At 31.0% G+C, this 22,986-nt stretch overlaps 3 protein-coding genes across 7 annotated transcripts; 1 reads left to right on the forward strand and 2 right to left on the reverse strand.

Moving 5' to 3' along the window:
• Window positions 1-611: 611 nt before the first annotated feature.
• Window positions 612-2,720, reverse strand: LOC122637541 (CD2 antigen cytoplasmic tail-binding protein 2 homolog). Of its 5 annotated transcripts, none has more exons than XM_043829759.1 (7): window positions 2,583-2,720; window positions 2,193-2,354; window positions 1,933-2,096; window positions 1,703-1,877; window positions 1,403-1,587; window positions 1,227-1,344; window positions 612-1,148 (listed from the first exon to the last, which is right to left on the reverse strand). In XM_043829759.1, the coding sequence occupies exons 2-7, from the start codon at window positions 2,329-2,331 to the stop codon at window positions 907-909; spliced, it is 1,023 nt and encodes a 340-aa protein (XP_043685694.1). In that variant the 5' UTR covers window positions 2,332-2,354; window positions 2,583-2,720; the 3' UTR covers window positions 612-906. The 5 variants fall into 5 exon arrangements, with proteins under 5 accessions (XP_043685694.1, XP_043685703.1, XP_043685686.1 ...); XM_043829768.1 differs by having other exon boundaries at window positions 2,193-2,358; window positions 2,583-2,691; XM_043829751.1 differs by having other exon boundaries at window positions 2,514-2,691.
• A 166-nt stretch (window positions 2,721-2,886) lies between these two features.
• On the forward strand, window positions 2,887-8,560 carry LOC122637494 (WD repeat-containing protein 48). The gene is made up of 12 exons (XM_043829653.1): window positions 2,887-3,229; window positions 4,192-4,408; window positions 4,497-4,709; window positions 4,775-5,070; window positions 5,149-5,334; window positions 5,435-5,752; window positions 5,881-5,983; window positions 6,061-6,226; window positions 6,305-6,496; window positions 6,615-6,861; window positions 6,932-7,056; window positions 7,135-8,560. Exons 1-11 carry the CDS (start codon window positions 3,182-3,184, stop codon window positions 6,992-6,994), a joined length of 2,049 nt encoding a protein of 682 aa, XP_043685588.1. The 5' UTR covers window positions 2,887-3,181; the 3' UTR covers window positions 6,995-7,056; window positions 7,135-8,560.
• Window positions 8,561-11,765: 3,205 nt separating this feature from the next.
• LOC122637566 lies at window positions 11,766-20,996 on the reverse strand. Its single transcript, XM_043829780.1, has 6 exons — window positions 20,756-20,996; window positions 14,052-14,280; window positions 13,845-13,970; window positions 13,565-13,762; window positions 13,065-13,304; window positions 11,766-12,461 (listed from the first exon to the last, which is right to left on the reverse strand). Exons 2-6 carry the CDS (start codon window positions 14,277-14,279, stop codon window positions 12,246-12,248), a joined length of 1,008 nt encoding a protein of 335 aa, XP_043685715.1. The 5' UTR covers window position 14,280; window positions 20,756-20,996; the 3' UTR covers window positions 11,766-12,245.
• Between the last annotated feature and the right edge of the window lie 1,990 nt (window positions 20,997-22,986).

Consider the following 22,986-nt stretch of genomic DNA (forward strand, 5'->3'; position numbering starts at 1 on the left):
TGTACGAATGTCTGTAAAGATTTCTTGTACATATTTACGTAGTATTACCCTCTTTGTATTTTGAAGAACTCTTCGAACGCGACATTCAAAAAATATGACTAGACTACAGATTTGCAGCTCGTGGTACAAATAGATTTAGTCTCGTGTCTTATTTAGAACTACGACACTCCGCGTAGAGGCCATAAGTTTCTTTCGTTCCATTTCTGTCGGCATGTGCGCAGGAAGTCTCGCCAGCATGTGATTAGTTTTTCTCCGCCTTAAGTGCCACATAGGATGCTCTTTATAATAAGGGCATTAGTAATGCAGGTAAGAAAATAAATAGAATCGCATACGTGCCGGTATATCTATGTTATACCTACATATATGTGTTTAAGCCTATTTTTTTAGCATCTTCGTGCCATCGTGATTATAAAATTATATTATATATATATATATATAAATATATATATAATATTTATTTATGTATATATACACACACATACACATAACATTGGGTAAGAATACAATATTCATTTAAGCTATATTCATTATGAATATTCGACTCCGTTATAAAATTAATAAAAGAGATTATAACTTCAAATTGGTATGATATTTAAGAATGATTACGGATGGAATGTAATATACATATATTTGACATGGAATGAACATTATAATCACCGATCATAAATAGACAGGCAGAATTAGATTATAATACAGTAAATGTCGAATTTTAATGTACTCTCGCAAATTTCATAAAATGTTGTGGAGTAAATATATATTAAACATAATACGCTATATATACCGAACTTATTCATAAAGATAACTTTGGAGGCGTATACACAAAGATTAAATTTTTTGTTAAAAGGTAATTAATTTGATATTACAAAAGTAAAAGGTGACAAGATTTTCAATTGTACATGTCATATGTCACAGATATAATTCAAAGTCCACTCTCGCAGCACTATAAAACTGATTTTGTTGACCTGTTCTTCTTACCCATGCACCTTTTTTAAAATAACCTTCCTTTGCCCATGCATGCATTTGTTCAGATGTATGTGGGCCATGTACTTCGGCATCTTCTTCTTGCGACCACTTTAATTCCCATGTCACATCTTCTACTTCATCTTCGTTTTTCGTATTTTCTGACTTCGTACTTGCCAATTTTTTATCTATTTGAAATATAACACAAATATATGTAATAATGATAATCTTCAAATATATTATAAATTATATAAATATCAATTTACCATTATCCGTGTCTTTTTCATCTAATTTTGCTTTCTCTTTTACATCAAAGTCATCGGCATACATGTCTAAATCTGCCTCCTTTTTAGAAGGATGAGAGTGCTTCTCACGATCTTCCACCTATGACAACAGAGTATGTAAAAAGAAATAATTTAGAATGCAATGCAAAATAATTTACCTTTTTGTTTATTTGCTCATAACTTTCTTGATATATGTCCATATTGCCAGTACGCGTTAATAGCTCGTTTGCTAATTCTGTTAGCTTAGTTATTTGTGCAGAATTGTGATCATCCGTTTGTAAACTTTTTCCTTCCTTTTTTTTCTTCCACCTTTCGGCATTCGTTAATCTCTTTTTACCTTTGCCTAAAGTTAAAGTAAATATGAATATAAATACAAATATATACATACACACACGCATATATATGTATATACGATCTACTATAGAAAAGAATGTATTTTATGAAATAATAAAATTTACCAAGTCTACATAATGCTTTAGATACTGTTTCTCCAGGTTGTAGATAATCTAATATTTGTTTGTATAGATGAACTGGATCAAACGTAATGTCTGCTCCATCATCGTCGCTATCGCTATCGGCCAATCCATGAGATTCCTCTTTTAATTTTTTTGTTATATTTGATCTAGGTTTCACCTATAAATCATCATGAAGCTTCATAAAGCAGAAGAAAGAAAGAACCATAACCAACCTGAACCCAATCTATGTTGTCCAACCAATTATCTCGTATTTGTTTTTCTTTTTTCCATAAGTAATGACCTTCTTTGTCAAAATGTCCTTCCTCCAATTCTTCTTTCATATTAAATGCCGTGAAACCCACGTTTGCTTCTGGAGCAGTCGGACCATCTTCGGCACCTATGAATATTGTCGATCATTCGTTATCATTTCTTTGACTTTTTAAAAGATCTTTAACGAATTTAGATATAAATCTAAGACTTAAAAGTTTAATACCTTCAAACTCATTTTCATCCATCACATTATAAGTATCCTCATTGGTTTCCTCATCCTCTTCATCCGAATCCAAAGAATTTTGGACCGGTTGTCTATCATTTATTGTAGCTTCCATTTCTTCGAACGTACGTTTCAACATCTTCGATGGATTCTACGTCCTTACTATTTTATAGAAGAAAATAAAAATAAAAATTTAGAAATATCTATAACATTTTCAGATATTGTCAATGATAGTAAATACTAAAAGGTCACGATATAAAATATTTCAAATAAGACAGAACGATTTCGCTCAATTATTTAACTTATCTCACTCTCACTTACAACTTATTAATAAAAATTCTACTTATATCCGATTAATGTTCGTAATCTATAAAAAATTTATTTACATACATGACTTCTTTTACGATAAGTTAAATGGAATAAAAATATTTATGCGTATCTAACTTCAAATATTACAGAGGTTAGTAGCTCTCTTCGATCAAGTTAACAAAGTTGGTAACGAAATAAAAATTGTTTTTTTCGATCAATGCTGCCAAGATAAGAGAAAGAAATTTATTGAGAGTTTGAAAAGTTGATGACGTTATCGACGCGATTTAAGCGCCATCTGACGTACTAGATAGACGATTAAAATCGTATGAGATTATTTACATTTTAGATTAACTTTTAGGGACCCTAGAGGTCGCCATTGGAAACGAAGAGGGAGTAGATACTATCACAGATTATTACTTGAATGGTGACAATCTAGGAATACCGACATACACGGCGTAATGCTCGACGGATTGTTTTCGCGTCCTCATACGAGCACGATTTTCGAGACAATCGTGCGAGGTTACAGTTACGCTCGACGATGATTCAACTAGCCGGTTTGTTTTACGGTTCGCGACGCGTCATCCCGCTTGAAATTCAGTAATCGTTTTCCGAATGTTTTCATCGTTAGCAACTTAAATTCTACACGGGGATAAGCGAAATAACATCGGCGGTATATAATAATGGCAGCCCATAAGACAGGCGGACAGAGTACACGTAAGAAGATACAGGTATGTATATTGTCTCGTCTATCTCTCTTCCCCATTTAGCTTCGTCTTTACATTCCATTATTATTTTTCATAAGTTTCTTACTCTTATTCGTTTTATCCTATTTCTTAGAACATCAAGTTTATGGGAATACTTTGTCAGTTGTGCTTACTTTTTTACAAGAAATGGGGAAACAATTTAATTGTAAACTTTCGTTAGTTTCTAACGAAACATTGATTTTAAAGCATCATACGTCCTTTCTGAGTATATATCTATATCTATATATGTATATGATATATATATATATATATTTCCTCAACGACGATGTGTATACATGTTAGATATGATACACACGGTAACGTGTAAAGGTCAGCTACCTGTCGAGTTGTTTTTTGTTTCATTTATTCTCTCTCTTTTTTTTTTTATTTTATTTTATTTTATTTTATTTCATTTTTTTTTCCTTTTAAACCTATTACTTCGAAGTTGTTAGAACGAATTTTATGATCGATCTGATTATATACGAACGTTCCGATCGATATGAATAAAGTTTGAGTAATAAATCTTTTATTAACGTTACGTTCGTGTAATGTTTATATCAAATGTTGACAACGTTGTTTACAGTAGCTCATAAGATGCTTTGGTTCAACTATCAAATTATAATCCATCGATCGCCATATTGCTTGTTTGCATGAAATATAAACGCACGGATTTTAAACGGCCGAAATATGGACGTTTATATCCATAATTATAATTTTACGTTTCTACAGTAATAAATAATTTTATTAAATATTAAGATGTAATCGTTTTATCGAACGAAATCAATTAACCTATTAACGTAATTACCGAGTTTCCAATGTATAACTGTTTTGTTAACATAATCATTTATATTTTAATATTGGACATATGTATAGAACGAGTAACGTTCATTACTCGTTCGAGTAAAGTTTGACAAAAATGACTTATTTTTCATTAATATTTGATAAAGGTATCCATGGTCATAAGGGATGAAGTAGAGAGAAGGCACAGAGCTGGCGTTAATTCCTTACAATATGATCCGATTTTACATAGACTTTATTCTGCGGGCAGAGATAGCATTATAAGAATATGGAATTGTAAGAATATGAACGAACCTTATATACAATCTATGGAACATCATACAGATTGGGTCAATGATATTGTTTTATGTTGTAGCGGAAAGACTCGTATGTATTTTCTTTTCTTTTGATATATTCGTGTATCGTTTATAGAATATATATTGTATTGATTCAAAATGAAAGTAATATTTTTTAGTTATATCTGCTAGCTCCGATACCACTGTCAAGGTTTGGAACGCGCATAAAGGATTTTGCATGTCAACATTAAGGACTCATAGGGACTATGTAAAAGCATTGGCGTATGCTAAAGACAGAGAACTAGTAGCTAGTGCAGGCTTAGACAAAACAATCTACCTCTGGGATGTAAATACGCTCACAGCTCTCACTGCGAGTAATAATACAGTGACGAGTAAGTGCGCTTTGCAAATTATAAATATTAGTACAGAGCTTGCTTAAAATATAGCGATGTTGTAGCATCAACTTTGTCTGGCAGCAAGGATTCGATATATAGCCTTGCTATGAACGTTACTGGAACAGCTATAGTAAGCGGAAGTACAGAAAAAGTTCTTAGAGTATGGGATCCGAGGTGTTGTACAAAACTTATGAAACTGCGTGGGCATACAGACAATATTAAAGCTTTAGTGCTCAATAGAGATGGCACAAAATGTTTATCGGCAAGTTCAGATGGCACAATTAAATTATGGTCACTCGGAGAACAGAGATGTTTGCAAACTTATAGAGTACATAATGAGGGTGTTTGGGCATTATTGGTAGTTATAATTTTATATCTTTTAATCGGATATCTATAAAGAAGTACTTCTATAATTGCTATAATTGTTTTCTCTTAGGCTACAGATACTTTTAGTCATGTAATATCAGGTGGTAGGGACAAAAGAGTCGTAATGACTGAATTAAGCCATCCTGAGAAATCTGTTGTTATATGCGAAGAAAAAGAGCCCATACTCAAAATGGCAATGACCCCTGATCAGTCTAGTATTTGGGTTGCGACTAGTGAATCTACCATTAATAATTGGGTAATTAATTTATTTAATTTAAGTGATCTGTAAAACAATTACAGTATTGTTAGTAGTAGATAATAAGTAATTAACAAGTGAAATTATTTAATTTTATTAGTCTATAAGCCAAAGGGATTGGCAAGATATTGGAGATTATTGTGATTCTGCCGGGGGAATGGCAGGAAATGTTGGTGTACCATTAAATACCGAACCGAGCCAGAGGATATTAGGAGCTCCTGCAATACGACACTGCCATATCCTAAATGATAGGAGATACGTTCTAACAAAAGATACAGATGAAAATGTAGCACTATATGACGTATTAAAAGCCTGTAAAGTGGAAGATTTAGGTCATGTAGATTTTGAACAGGAAATAAAAAAGAGAAATAAAATGGTTTATGTTCCAAATTGGTTTAATGTTGATCTCAAGACTGGGGTTTGTATTATTATTTATTTAGACAAGTACATATATGTACTGATTTAATCATCAAAAAAGATATAAACAATTCTTATCTTCTTTTAAATTATTATTTATTTATTTTTTCTTTTTTTTTTTTTTCATAGATGTTGAGCATTCATTTAGGACAAGATGAAAATGATTGTTTTTCTGCATGGGTTTCTGCTAAAGAAGCTGGTCTTACAGATAATAAGGGTCAAGATCAAAAAGGTATTTTTTTTTTTTTTTCATTTTGAAGAATATAGTATGTCATTGTATAAAAATTATATTATTACAATCCTTTATAGTAAATTATGGAAGTCTACTTTTACAAGCACTCCTTGAACACTGGTGGCGACCGATGAACGCAGATGATGATAATGAGGGAAATAGTAATGATGGAAATGGGTCGACGCACGACAGTGGTAGAAATTTGTATTTTTCTGTACCTGGTCATACACCTGTAATTTTCAGGTATGTAAGACTATTAAACACATTTCATTTTCCATTAAAAAATTAATAACGTATTTATAAATTAATTGTATATTTTAGTGAAGTTGGTGGTAGAACAATGTGTAGGTTACTAGTTCGAGATGCTGCAGGTGAAACAGAAAGTGTATTATTAAATGATACGGTACCATTATGGGTATCAAATATCGTAGCAAATAAAAATCTTCCACAATTCATCAAAATACCTTTTTATTTAACTCCACATGCAAGTTCTGGAGTGAAAAGTCTGAAAAAGTAACGTGAATTTTCTATGTGAAATTGCACTGATATACATACACACACAAACACACATATATATAAGATTTATCACTAATTCATTCATATTCATTCTTTTTTTTGTTTTGTTTTAAAGGGATCGTTTAATTGCAAATGATTTTATACAAATTCGGAAGGTCGCAGAGCATATTTTTGATAAAGCACTTTGTGCAGGCAGTGATTCTGGTTTAGTAACTGGCGTTGGTAATTCCGTATCTGGAGGTTCTCCAGCAGGAGATAGAGCAAATACAGATTCTAACGCAGATTCCTCTTCATTAGCTGAGGAAAAAGTTGAAATTTTATGTAATGATCAAGTTTTAGACCCATCTATGGACTTAAGGACTGTAAGTTGAAAAAAGAAAATATTCGATGAAATTAGAATTTTATTTTTAAAGTATCTTGATGTTATTATAGGTAAGACATTTTATTTGGAAAAGTTCAGCAGATTTAACACTTCATTATCGTCCTGTCAAATAGTTAATGCTGAATACATCAAATTATGGATCCCTGAAGTGTGCCTGGTTTTGTACTGTGGTTAAGTGAGTTGCACTGATAATTCTCTATTATAAAATAAAAAAATTCAATTTTGATTAATATAAAATAATATGTTCTTACAGAATAATGGAAAATACATGGGCTACTTGTAGAGTGCAAAATCATATACCAAGTTCACTTTATGAAATATTTAGCCTGTTTTCAATGGATGCTTCATAAAGCAATGAAAACAGAGGCACCTATGGAGTACATAAGATTGAATAAGTTTATAGGCAATAACACGTGGAAGTATTAACAGAAATTGTTGATTTTATATATATATACATACATACATACATATATATATATATATGTGTATATATGTATATGTATAAATGGTCTATATCCTGTGGCTGAACTTATTCTTGTAAACAGGAGATGTAAAATTTAGTTGCAAATCATTTGCTTTCGGAATAGTATGCTTTTTGTACCTGGATATATTTAGAGAGTAAAATGCTTGTCAGAGTCAGCCAGTTAGTGTCTTCCCATTTGAAGTATATCACTATAAAATAATAGCAAAAGCACAGTGGAGATCAAGTGCATGGCCCAGGAAATCACTGCTTTCTATTGTTCCCTGATAATGATTTTAATACTAAATAATTTTAGTATCACTTTTTAGCAAAATTTAATATAATCGTTAATAAACATAAGAGGAGAGTAATATTTTATTTGAAAACCTTTAGTAAAAGTTTTAGGTATTTATTAAAGGTATACAGAAAAAAAAAAAAAAATTACAAGAGCATGACAATTGTACTCCACACCTGCCTTCATATCTTACAGAATGATTAACATAGTAAGAAAAAAAGGAAATGTCAATTTACCTTTAATCAAATTATATTTGAACAGCCAAATCATACCAGTTCAATATTTCCTATGTGTAATATGGGAAATGAACGAACTTATCTGTCTTCAAGATTGCAAGATCAAACTCTGTCTTATATGGGACTTCCAGTTTTAATTAAACTTTTAATAATAATAATCTGGCTCTCCTAAAGTGTATACATAATCTCATCTGTATGACATACGTGTTTGTTAATTAAGGGATATAAATGTTACAACAGAATTTGATCTTGTGGGGACTATTGTAACCGTTAATATATATATATATATATATATATATATATATATATATATAAACATTAAGGTACTATAATATAAACGAACTTCTCTTCACGAAAAAAAAGATTTTGCACGCATAACAAAAAATGTGCTATTATAATCAAATTGGTTTCTTAATACATAAATAGCCAAGTGTATATACAATTTGGGAGCAGGGAAACTTCACTATAGTAGGGTATAATTTTATGCTGCTACTAAATTATCACTTGGATAGTAACAAATGCAATTTAATAGCGGAATAATTTTTTTCGTGTAGAGTCGACAAAGAAAATTAGAGAAATAACTATCGCGAGAGAGGGGGTATATATGTACATTCCTAGTAATATTTAACCTGTTTTTATCTTTATATGTCAGCAATATGTATACAAGTACATTTCTTGCATAGACCTATATCTTCAATTTTATTGACACGTTATTCTTTCTAATTAGAGATTGTTCATATTATCACATTATTATCACATCATGCAGGAAAATTCAGATGTACCTAAAAAAGACTAGTACATAAGTAGTAGAAGATATATATTTCATTGATGAACTGTTACACTGCTTCTCTTTAAAACAACATATCTTCGGTGGATTTGCAATATGTTATATATTTAGATTTAAATATCAGTTTTGCATTTATTAATACATAATTTCACAACATATTGCCTGAAAGCTTGGTTTCAGGGTGTATTTATGTACATGACATTACAAATAAGATCATTTAGTTCATTCATTGCTAAAGGTTGTCATCGTTTGAAAAAAAAAAGAAAAAAAGAAATTAATTATTTATCATAGTTTACTAAACTTAAATTAAATAAGGGGTTTAAGAATAGAAATATGCATGCGAACCATTAGCAAAAGAATTTCCCGATCATATATATATACATACATACATATATATATATACATGTACATTTGTGTATATATATATATATATATATATATATATATATAATTAAATGTAAGTACATAGGCTGAAATAAGATATTTCCATAATTGCCAGTTAATACATTTGCTTCTTGAGAATTTGATTTTATCTAAGGTTTCCTCTCTCTTACTCAGGGTGCCACTTCATTCAGTATACATATCTTAATGCCTAAGATCATTAAGAACGAGTATCACTTGATCGTTGAAATAGCATTGAAAGCTTCTTTTATTTGTAATTTTTTTTTACTACAGATAATCCTTCCCTATCTTTTCTATTTTCAATAAACAAACAAAATGTTTTATTATTCGAATTAAGTATGTTATAATATTATTGGATATATTCTTTCGTATTGCAAACATATTTTGTGTCTCTCAGGAACTTATACCTTATATCCATTGATTAATTTTATATAGATAAAAAATATTGTGAGACCTTGAATTTCGAATTATAATTTTTCTACACATTTCTATCTTAACACACAGGGGTATACTGTAATTAAATGTCCATTGTCATAAAATCAAAATCGAGATTTGTAATTGTATATTATAGAAGGTAATGCAAACCCACCAGATATGGAAAGTTGTGACTGCGTTGTTTAAAAAAAAAAAAGAAAAAAAAAAAGAATACAATTTAATAGTATATTAACATTCACAAACAATTAAGCATTTATTAATTATTTTTATATTTTATTACGATCATATTATTTGTTTTCAATCATGTATGTGGTAATAGTTAAGATATATATGCTTTCATTCTAATATTACACTTTATATATAGATTGAACATAATAATAATTTATTAAAATTTTGAATTTTAGATCAATTTGTTTTGTGTTTAAGCGTATTTTATGGATTAATATTTTCTAATGCATTTTTCATGTTTTTGATATTTTATTTATTTTGTTTTCCTCACTTCATTATATTCTTAACATTTATTTGCGATCATTTAACACAATGCAAGTATTTTAGAATGAAGTTACTGTGTAGAGAAGATGTTATATATGTATATGTATATGTACACATACCACGTACGTATACATACATATATACATATATATATATTTCATCTATGAAGAAACTATTATATATTAGTAAGCCTTCCTGATTAAAAAAGAAAAAAAAAAAAAGAAAACAAATGTATATTGTTTATTCATTCAAGGATGCAGTAGTAATATGAGATATCAAAACTCCTCTAATTGCAGTTCGGAAATATATGCATGGCTTAAAATCAAATTGATTAAGCCCTGAAAACACACTGTGTGCATAGTTTTTAAAAAGAGTTAGTAATGTTCATTATTCATAAAGAGAATGGTTATATAAAATAGTGCCAAATTTTATACTGAAAGCAGTGTTCCTTACAGATGCACAGATTCTTTTGCAAGGTACAGAATCAGAGTGTATTTACTCTTTCTATGTATATGATCATTCTGAAACGAGAAATTTTTAAACTCAGATATGCATGGTAGAAAGGGATGCTGTGTAGAAATTATGAAAATGTATAATTACGGAAACATTAGAATCATGTTTTTTCTTCTTTTCTTTTCCTTTTTTTTTTTTTTTCTTCAAACTACGAATGATACTGCCTCATTTAAAACATTAAACAACGTTCATATTCAAATGACACACATTGTATACATTATTATTATTGCTATATTATTATTATTATTATTATTATTATTATTATTATTATTATTATTATCATCATCATCATCAATCATTATCATTATCCATAGTAAACGAAACTAATGACGAAATGTACTTGCAATGATTAAATTGTACAGTATTAAAGATAATTGATAAAATTTAATTGTAAATTATACGATGAGACAGTATTGATCTTGTGCTTACAGAGGTTGTTATATTTTTGTCCATTTATCATATACTCTGTAATAATCGCGAAAATCATCATAGAAACTTATTTTGAAATAGTATTAATATGAGATTACTGAGAATGATATGTGAATAAGTTCATATACTGTGAAAGAAATAATGTTGATTTCTTCATAGGTATTGCCTACTTTGTATTAACGTGATATCACTTCGGCGTATATGTACACCATTATTAAAAACAATTAATATTTAAATAAAACATATAATTTAATACAGAATATGATGTTTACGTAATTTCGTATGTATTTTATGTTACAATTTATACACGTTACATCGCGTAAAAGAAAGAGGAAACTTTCTCTTTAGTATATACTTTAATTTCATTCATGAAGAAATAAATTTCCTGGGGTTAAATTCGTTGTATATCTCGTCGCTGGACGGCTATTATTTTATTCAAGAAAAAAAAGGAAAAAGAAAACGAATACATAATATTAAAAATTTCATATATAAATATTGATAATTATCATCGTCGAAAAAATAATTCGATAACAATTTATTGATCTTCCCTTTGAAGTAATTGAATTAATTACATATTATACATATGAAATAAAAACAATCGTACGGACGATCTCGCTTTATTGTCTAATTATTATCGCTTATTATTTACAATAAAAATAGTAATGATATAATAACAAAAAAACGGCTTCAATGATCGAAAGTTAAAATGTTATAAAAATCTTATTTCTTTTCTCTTTTTTTTTCTCTTTTTTTTTCTTTTTTTTTTTTTTTTTTCTAAACGAGGAAGATCATTTTTTAATAATAGTAATAATAGTAACGATAATAATGATAATAATAATAATAATAATAATAATAATAATAATAATAATAATATTTTTTACGTTCTATATTACACGATCATAGGCCAACGTGCGATATCAAAGAAAATCTTTTAAATTTTTATTCGCGAATGTAAAATGCAAAAACAAAGAAAGAAAGAAAGAAAAAGAAATACACAAACTATAGAGAGATATACGATATACATATGTTACTCTGAAAAATAATGGAATAAATATTGATTCTATCCTTATACTTCAACTTTCATGCCATTAACTACAGATAAATTGATGCCGTTAAACGTGGGGTAATAAAATCGTTGTGATAAAAAAATTTATGAGAAATGAAATGACGACAATGGGACGAATATTATGATCTTGAAACGAATTAACATACGTTTCCGAGTATTTTTGAATTTGTCGATGAATTTAAGAAATGAATAAAAAAAAAAAAAAAAAAGAAAGAAAGAAAGAAAGAAAGAAAAAGAAATTCTCAGAGTTTACTCGTAGTCTTCTTCCGCAGGTCGAACTTGAGGGAATCTTCTGATTGCTTGATGCTGTTGTGGTTGCGGTCGTCTATGTTGAAGAGGTATATTCACTTCCTCGGGGCTATGAAAAACTTGATTCACCGGTAGACGAAATTGTGGAACTTGTATTTGTGGACGTGCCGACGAAGGAATGCTGTTTAACGCTGCTGATGATTGACCGACGAAAACCTGAACGGATTGGAAAGTTTAATAAACGAAAACAAGGATCCAACCTATCTACAACAAGATAAACTATCGCGAACATCACTCGTTATGTTTTCTATGGTGTTTATCTTCGAAGAGAGTGGAAGACAACGAAGAGAGTTGTTCATCGTTCGAGCTGGTTCAAGCTGAGCATGGTAAACGATGGTGTGGCGTATATAATTTACAAGAGTGCAATAGAAAATTATGAGACTAAGCAAAATGTAGAACAAAGCAACAGATAATATAAAGAAGATCAAGAAGCTTGAAAATATAGAGGAAGAGAAAGAGAGAGAAATATATATATATATATAGAAAGAGAGAGAGAGAGATAGACAACATGCACAAAGAAATCCAATCTATATTTCAACTTCATAGATAACAATAATGAACAACAACATGCAAATAATGATGACGTTGATCGTGAACAGAGATCCTTTCATTCATCGATTTTCTTTTTTTTTCCCGTGCTTTTCATTGGAGTCGTGTATATTCAGGCACGTCACGAAAAACGGATCCAAATTGGAGTTGGACATCAGTGTGCTGGTATCACAGACTAAGGAGTCTTCAGAAATGATATGGTAACGGTACCTGTTGCAGAGGACGTCGAACAGGTGCTGACGAAGGAGTGATCTGATAATCGCCTGCTTCCCTTTCATCGGTATATATATCTGCTGGATAATACCTCTCGCTATATCTCAAGGTCACGTTAGGTTTCGTTTCAGCTTCGGCTTGGTTCAATGGTTTGTAGAGATACTCGTTAACGAAATGATATTGCGAGCTCTTCTTGCAACTGATATCACCGCTCGGCGGCATGCAAATCAAATGAACCTAAAACATATCACCGTCAGTTAATGACCTTTGCTTGGTGAAAAGCGAAAGTAGTATAGTTAGCGATACTCCTTCATTTTAGTTTTCCGTAGGAAGGAAATACGAGGTGCTTTACCCCGGAAGCTGTTCGAATAAATTGGCGCACAGCTGTGGTCTCAACCGATTGGAATTTCGTAAGGTTTAAGAGCGCATACCGCGTTTATTACGATCTTGCTAGATCGTAAAGTGAAAATTGTTAGAGTCGCAGTCACGAGTCTTACCTGATGGAATGTGAATCCTTCTGGACAGATCCACGAATGTTTCGCATTTTCGTGACAATAGTGGAAGACCTCGCAATGCAAATCTTCGTCGGCATAATATCCAGTTTGTTTTCCAACACAGTCGAATTTACTTTGAGGAAGAAGAAGCGTCAGACGATCTGGTTCCTCTTTCTCTTCCTCGATTTCTTCGGCATTGATCTTGAATAAAAATTATCATTCGATGGGATGTAATTGCGATGATAATTGTATCAACGATAAATAAATGTTATGATCTATGTACCGGGCCATTGGGACCAATCGGACCACCACCACGGAGAGGTCCACGTGGTGGACCACCTCCTACTCTTATACTCGACTGATAATCACGAGAACCATCCAACGGAGACGACGTTGGTTTACGATACACCTAAAATACAAAATGAAAAGAAACATGATCAATGGCCGATACAACCGAACGATTCTCATAATTAAAAGAATTTCATATTACAGGTGGTTGATTGTTCGGATTTCTATAAAGTGGAGCAGACGATGGGGTAGGTGTTACAGCGTTATCTTCGTAACTGTTATCACGAAAACCTTGACCCCCACCTAACGCGGACGTATAAAGTGGCCCTAAAGTTGGCTTGCCAGAAAGAGTTACAGCTCTTGGTTCTAAATCATAAGGACCTTGCGCCACCGCTGTCGCAGCCACGAACAGCAGACAAACTCGATACATTCTGAAATAATCAATGAGAAAGTTCGAATTAGTGTCACGATTATAAACTTTTATGATGCATCCATAATAAATACGTTCGATCTCTTAACTCTCACATACATCCATATATATTATGAATATAGTTGAGTGAAAGTAACCTTGACCATCGAAGTTCTCTCAATTATACGAAATTACGATGGCTTATTAACGTCATTCGTACATTGTATTTGCAAGATTTCCGAGCTTATGTTCGTTAAAGCGAAAGTACAAGAGTAAAACTTTTAGAAAGCCAACGGGCGCGCTTTATTTCGGCCAATCGACGCTATCTAAACCACCACTTTCTATCATCTCTTTTTACATCTTTTTCTTTTTTTTTCTCCCCTCTCTTTTTTTATCCTTCTTTCCTTTTCATTCTTCTCTACTTTTCTCTCTTCATTCATGATCCTTTTACATGTCAATGAACGAACGTTTTCTCCGTTTATGGAAATAAACTGGAAAGCTAAATGCAAAAAGATAAAAAAAAAAAAAAAACACATTAGAGTTCGTTTGTTTTAGGCGAAGAGAAAACATACTTGTCTCGCGTGAGGGATCGTTTAAGATGGATCGTAAAAATGTAAATACATATAAGTAAGTACGAATATTTTCGAGAGAAAACAAAATCAGCGATATGTTTGTTAAATAAAAATCAATCGATTTGAATAGAGAAACATACAAGACACAGTTTGTATGGGAAAATGATGGGAATATTGTCTCTGTATATTGTTCAATCGAATGAGTTTCTATTTGAACTCTCACGTGAGTTTACTTTCGATCAAGATTGTAAATGTACCGATACGAATATCTTCGAGAGGAACAAATCAAATTGTCTTATTATTAAACAAAAATCAATCAATTTGAGTGTGTGAAAAAATGAATTTGTATGGAGAAACGATGGGAATATTGTCACGTTCGATTGAAAAAGTTTGTGTTTCAACTCTCACGTGAGTGAGTCTTCTTTCGATGATCCGACAGTTAACTATAGCCTATTACTCATTTTACTAGCTCATTTATGGTTTGCATGGCAAGCTGCTACGTGGAAAGCGTGTTACCACTTTCTAAGCGTGCAAAACTCGGACAAGTGCTTGATTTCACGATTCGTTAAAGATTCTTTATGTGAGACGAAACTCATTCGATCGAATGAATCTTTCCGATTTGACCGATCTATATATATACATATATATATTTTTATTTATTTTAAATTACATTTGAAATGAATCATTCGATGATGAGATGTGATGATGATAATAAATAGAATATCATTTATTTTCGATCTAATTGATACTGAAAAGAAACTTGGTTTTATCATTTTCCATTCATCCTTCAACATCAACAACAATATTAATGTTTAGAAAAAAACATACGTTTCAACTCGTCGTTATTTTCTTTTAAACTTTCTATCTATTCGTCTTAGCTATTCCATTAAACTTCCCTTCGTTATCTCTTCTAATATTCTTTTCATATTATATTCAGATCATGATAATAATGATAATGATAATGATGACCATGATAAATTGAATGAAAATCGTTCTTAGTTCGACAAGATCGATGTAATCGTTAATTAATTAGACTCGTGTTAGCCTAATCAGGATGCTTGTATCCTATCCGTCTTAGTCTAATCACGAAACTCATTCGATCCAATGAATCCTTCCGATTTGATCGATTTATTTATTTTTTTCTCTTGTCTTTTTTTTTTTTTTGTTTTAATTACTTCAGATTACGTCAGTACCATCACGATAATAATGACGATGAACCAATCATAATAATTCTTAGTTCAAGAAGATTGATCTAATCGTTAATTAATTAGACTCGTGTTAGCCTAATCAGGATGCTTGTATCCTCTCCGTGCACCTGTTTTCGATAAAATTGAAAGTGCAACCTAAAAGCTATGAGTCGTTACATAAGATTCTTTCTCCGTACGTAGGATGGAAAAGGTCAAGAGTCAAATATTTTTATCATTTTTCGTTTAATAATAAATGCGTTCTTACGTAAACCAATTCCTCAAGTAGGTCCAAGTTAATAACGTTATAAAGAAATTAACGAGAAATCGTTGATGTATCCAATCAATTTATGAGAGAGTATACATATACATATTCTTTATAGGTATACTTACTTTCCAAGTAATTTCTCGCGATTACTATAATTTATCCGTGACTTTGACGATCGATGGTCACGATTTTCTCTTTTATATTTGATCGATATATTTAAGATGACCGATCGAATTTTCTTCAGAAAATCGGATGAAAAGCGATAGAAATTTTTAACGATTTTGACAATTAGTTATAAGATGGTCACGATATTTTTATTAATGTATGATTTAGATGATCGATCGATCGATCGATCGGCCGAGTTTCTAGCGAAAAATTAAAAAAGAAACGATCGAAACTTTTGACGATTTTGACGATCGATGTTAAAACGATCACAATTTTTCGATAGGATTTGGATGATCGATCGAATTGTTTTAGAAAAATTATTGAAATTTTTGACGATTACAACGATAGGTGTTAGAATAATCGTAATTTTTTCGTTTATGTTTTATCGGAATGATGAAAATTTTTAATTTTAATTGGCTCTGTCCTGGTTATGTTTGAAGCATTATTATAAAGGTGGTGGTTCTGGTTGAAGTTGATCGTTAAGAGTGGTTGGTGGTTCGAGACTCGAGTGAAAGTGAGAGGGGACTGCGTATAAAAATCAGCTCGACAAAGAGAAAAAAAGAAGGAGAAAGAAACAAACGTGTTTGTATCGGATATCTCGAAGTCGACTTATTCGTTGTGTATGTGTATGTGTGTGTAAAAGGATCGATCGTGAAAGATATCGAAGGTACGTTCGTAACGCTTGGAAAGGACATCGACTTTTCGGTTCTACTCCGAATGTCACATGGAATTCGATCGTTCCGACATGATTCCATTTCTTTTTATCTTATTTTCTTTCATTCTTTCTTTCTTCTTTTCATTCTTTTACTCCAATTTCTCCAATTTCGTACATCCGTCAGGAAAGAAAAATCGTTCGTACATTTGTCACTCTTCTCTTTGAATTTAATTTTGTTACCATTCGGTGAATCCACGTTTATTCGTTTCAGTTAGATAAAGAATACGAATAAAATTTAAATGAAATCCGATATAAGCTTTAATCTTTAATATATCGATAACTGAAAGAATAAATGAATATTGTTGCGTAAAAGGTTTAATTCGTATCTATAAAGTAATTGGAATAATACAAAGATAGATGAAAATTATTTAATACAATTATAATTAGTAAATTATATAAATATAATGAAGGGATAGATGTTAATTATTCTGTAAAGGTTTGATTACTAGTTAAATAACTATAATAAATCGAATAGACGAAAATTATTCAGTAGAAGTTTAATTCGAGGCCAGACGATTATATAACGAAGGGATTGTTGAAAATTTATTTAATACAAGTTTCATTTGAAGTCGGATAATTGTAGTAAAAGAGATAGATGAAATTTATTGATTGTGTTTGAAAATGTAACTTCTTTTTTTTATCTTTTCTTCAATATTCAAATAATTCTATACGCTCTATTTGCTCTTCTAATTGATTTTTTAAGAATGAAGGAAAATCATAGATTCGATCGTGCATATTACATAAATAACTCGTGCGAAAGCACGAAATATTCGCATGAACGCGATCAAGCGCGAGATGTAGAAAGAAAAAAAAAAAAGAAAAAAAAAAAGAGAGAGAGAAAAGAAAGAAACGAAATAAACCGATTACGATAAAGACAGCGTGCTCGAAGTTATCTCGTAGAAAGTTTTCCGAACCAATACATTATTAATTCAATATACATATACATACATATATATATATATATATATATTGAACTAGTTTTCGATCAACGAAAATTCTGGTTTACAGATAAATATCTGAATGTAGATATAGACTTCCTTAACGAAAGATTCCACGTATATATAATACATAACAGACGCGTATACTTAAATTCTACTGAAACAATAATTATCATTTATTTATTTATTTATCCATTTTTGTACTTTCATTTTTTATTCATTACGTTAGAGAACCGATAGCTGATCTTATCTGTAATTAATATTCCATCATTAACGCGAATACTATTCAAAGTGAAATAGATTTAAATATTTCCTTCCGTTTGATATAATACGTCGAGATTTCTCCGATAGCAATGAGACAGATCGTTGAAACTTTCAAATCGATGAAGAATAGAATCGATCGTCTTAATAAAAAAAAAAAAAAAGAGAGAAAGAAAGAAAGAAAGAAAGAAAGAAAGAAAAAGAAAACGAAACAAATCAAAAAAAGAAAGAAAGAACTCTTCCTGTTTTCACATAATCGCAACAAAATAAATATCTGATATTACGTACTCGTGCTACGTAAATCGCAAATTGAAATTTTTCATCTGATCGAGTCGAATAGAATCGAGTTAAATTAATCCGGAATCTTTATCGAGATCCGAAATGCAATGTGATAGACATTTCTCCAATTGCGTATAGTCTCATTCCTGTGGCTTGTTAGAGAATAAAGCGTAGAATTGCGTAAGTCGATCGTAATGCGATGAAGTATCGTACGGGTCAAGTATCACTGTCACTTGGAACGCGATTAGAATACTTGAGTGTTCATATATTTGATACATCTTTCCCATTAAATTACCCCTGAATCATTTTATTTTGAAGATTTAACGTACGAGCCAATAATTACGAAAGTAAATATATCCTGCTTTTTTAATTCTTTATAAAATATAGTTTTCGATTTCTCTCTCTCTTTTTTTTTTTTATTTTTTTATTTTAAGTCACTTCCGTAATCACTTATATATCAATTAATTAATTAATTAATTAATTAATTAATTAATGAAATTAATAAAAGACGCAAAACGTATTAATACTTTTGAAACATTCTCTTCCTTCTTTTCCTTTCGTTCTTTTTTATTTTCTTATTTTTTAATTCATTCATATCTAAGCGACCAATCGCACGTCCAATTGTAAATGTAAGAAAAATTGCGATAATAAACGATAACGTTAGAAATACCATTCGGAACGAAAATAGGTGGGGTATATAAAGTACGCCGGCTTCTTTTTAAAACGTTCGCCGGTCGAAGAAAGCAATTGCATAATATAAAAAGAGATAGTTGTCCCGCAAGTATAAATGCGGAGAACGCGGCTGTATAATATAACCCGCGTGCAGGCACACGTAACCGGCCAACCACTCGACTGGTTCTGGACACGCTCTTAAGGAAATCTGGAGCACACTTTATTGCTATAGCGACATTTTTTTCTTTTTTTTTTTTTCAGACGTTCGCAATTCTACGTGAATTCTCTCGCGATAGGAACATAGAAATGATATAGACAAATTTTTATCTAGATAGAAATATCAATTTATATTTTTTGACGAGACAATTCATGTTTTTCTCATACACGGAGACAGACAGAGAGAGAGAGAGAGAGAGAGAGAGAGAGACAGATCGATATTGTTACAAAGAAACTTTCTATTCGATTTATCAATAAAAACAAGAGTGAAAATAATAGAGGAAAAAAAGTATTAAAAAATATGGCAAAAGTTGTAGCAGTAACAGTAGTAATAGTAGTAGTAGTAGTAGTAGTAGTAATAGTAGTAGTAGTAGTAGTAGTAATAATTTGATTTTAATCGTGATAAAAAAGAAAAACAAAAAATTGAAGAAAGAAGAAGAAAGAGAGTACTGATCGAAGTCGTAGATTTAATATCATCGATAGGAGAAATTACTCGAGATGTCAAAGTTTATGATATATGTATACTGCAAGTAAATCTCTCGATTTATCACCCAGCTCGATCCACGACTGCAAATTCATTCCTGATTCGCAATCTTAAGGGCGACCGGTTTTCACACGGAGATTTCCGAGTGGCACGTGTCATAACTCCTGGCACACCGTGCGTGACCAAACTAATTTTATACATTTTCCAACGCCGACAAAAAGGTATCGTTCATTTCATGATACACGAACCAGTTTAATTAAGTGTTACAATCGTGTCGGACATTGCCCTGATAATCGTACCTCTTTCTTTGTCTCTCTCTCTCTCTCTATGCGTGTAAGTAATCACGTGTCATTCGCGATATTAAAATTTCGTTTTTATATTTTTCATGTTTTTCATTTCTCTTTGAGAAAAGAAACAACGTTCATATGCAATCAATGATAAGAAGTATCCATTAATTTACTGAGTTCACAAAGTGCATATTTAGAACACCGTCAATTTCACACTTTCATGAAAATAATATCAATATATATTTTTAAAAAATGATTGAGATTGAACGATTGAAAGAAGACACTTCACTGTTCCTTGGATCGTAATCGCACGAATTCGGAGAAACTGGAAAATAGGAAAGATTTGTCTTTCTATTTTTTGTTTCTTTTTGTTGCATCGCCATGTTATTTTTGTATCCTATGAGGAAAAAAAGAAAAGAAGAGAAAGAATAACTAAAATTTTAGAACCTCACTTACCTGTCGAGAACACGAAGGTAGAGAGGGAGAGTTAACAACGAGCACGTACACCGGATTGACAACACACACGAGCTTTTATCATGGGCGGTCGTCTCGTCATTCTCTTATATAGTGCGACCCGCTGAAAGTTGCCTCCACCAGGTATAAACTCTGGATCCTCTATCAGAGTGGGGAGAAGAGAGATACTCTAACAACAGTATTCTCCTATCCATCGATTCACACGACTTTGATCCATGGATCGTAAATCCTGAAAGAAAAATCTGAACAAAATTAGTAGTCTATTATTGTACGATCCTTCTAAAGGATAAAAGAATGAGGATCGAGAGAATTTCTACGTGAACAAAATATTTCATCTATTTTATGAGTCTTTTGTATGCTAATGAAAAAAATCATTTCTTTTAATCATAGATGCAATTAGAGTTCCTCTCCAAATAAAAATAATTATCACTATGAATGTATGTATATCGTAAAATAATCATTTATCGATTAGAAAATAAAATGATTTTTTAACGAATGAAAAAAAAAAAAGATATTAATATTTTCAAACATAAAGCTCGAATAATCTTAATGAATCAAATAAAAGTATTAGTTGATTGTACAAAGATTGCAAATGTCAATGGTAAACTATAGAAAAAAAAAAAAAAAAAAAGAAAAATTATAAGAAATTCTAATTATGATATACAATTACTTACGAATAAAAACGACAAAGTTTCGTAGCAAGAAACGTTCTAACTCTAATTCCTTTCTTTTATTAAGCCGGATGTGTGTTATTGGAACTACGAACCTAAGTAGTTCGAATATATGGTAAAAAGGTAATAACGATCGTTTAAAATCGAAGGACGAGAAGTATAGCGTTCGGTCTTTATACTTGTGCATATATTTTCTTTCATCGAAGAAAGTCATTTTGCTTTGTAGAACATAGACAGGAATACGCCCACATGAGTGGTCAATAAGTTCTGACTCATGATGCCTTTAAACAATAGAATAGGTCCGCTTCAACATCCTATTATCTTGTCGAAGCTAAGATGAACACTGTTGTCTTCTAAAACAAATTTTAATGAATTATTAACGAAAACTTACGTCTCGACAAATTTGATCTTTCTTACTACTACTTAATTTTTACAATATATTTTTCTATTCGTTCTTTTACTTACGCACTTTCTTATTCGTTCTTTATTTACATATATCTGTTTCTATCTTCTCCTTCTAACGTGACACAGTTCTTTAATCGTACGTTTAAAAAGAAAAAAAAAGCGAATTAAAAAGTTTTGTTTAATTGAAGATTAGTGATCAATGATGAAAAAAACTCGATTAAAAATTAGTACAATACACAGATCTATCTAATCGACAACAATTTTCGAGATGAAAATGAAATAGAAAAGAAATTGCAGAATCTGGTTTTTAAATATCGAAGGAAGAAGTTCGAGATGTTCGATCGATCGTCAGTCTTATGTCATCGATACATAACGTACATATACATACACGGGCAAACACATAAACACAGACACACACACGTCAATATGTCAATAAGAGATTGTCAAGAGACTTTCGTTCTTATTTCGATCAACGTTCTTGAGACATCGTAAAGGAGACACTTCCGAGTAGAATACTCCTTAAAAAAAAAAAAAAAAAAAAAAAAGAAAAGAAAAGAAAAAAAAAAGTACGTTTCAGCTTTCTAGCAGGTGCCAGACGAAAATTTCCTTCCAAGTAGGCCATCGTATAAAACAACTTTTAAGTATTTTCGTTCTTCGTTTAAAATTTTATTCACGTATGTAATATGTATGCATACGTAGATATGTAAATGTGTAAGTACGTAAGCGCGTGATTTTAATCTCATACGTTGTATCAACGATACATAGATATCATACCGTAACTCTTCGTTTATCTTTGACGTTTAATTTAAATATATTCTATATATTTCGTATTGTCTAATAAGAAACGAATGAAATTCGAGCTACTGGTATATCGAACTTTTTTCTTTCTCTCTCTCTCTCTCTCTTTCTCTGTGTGAGCTACAAAGTAAGTAGTACATATATACGATATAATCTGTCTCGAACGTGTTTCGACATCGGTAAGGGACGTCAAAAATGAAATTCTACCTCTGGGCAATGAGCTCGGGGAGTTTCGAGAATGTTACTTGTCGACATGATCCATATTATATCGATCATATAGTATATCTTAGTACATTGAAATTCGTTAGAAATATAATTAGAGAATCGATATTTTTCTTT

This window comes from Vespula pensylvanica, chromosome 1 (assembly GCF_014466175.1).
Source record: "Vespula pensylvanica isolate Volc-1 chromosome 1, ASM1446617v1, whole genome shotgun sequence".
Lineage (NCBI taxonomy): Eukaryota > Metazoa > Arthropoda > Insecta > Hymenoptera > Vespidae > Vespula > Vespula pensylvanica.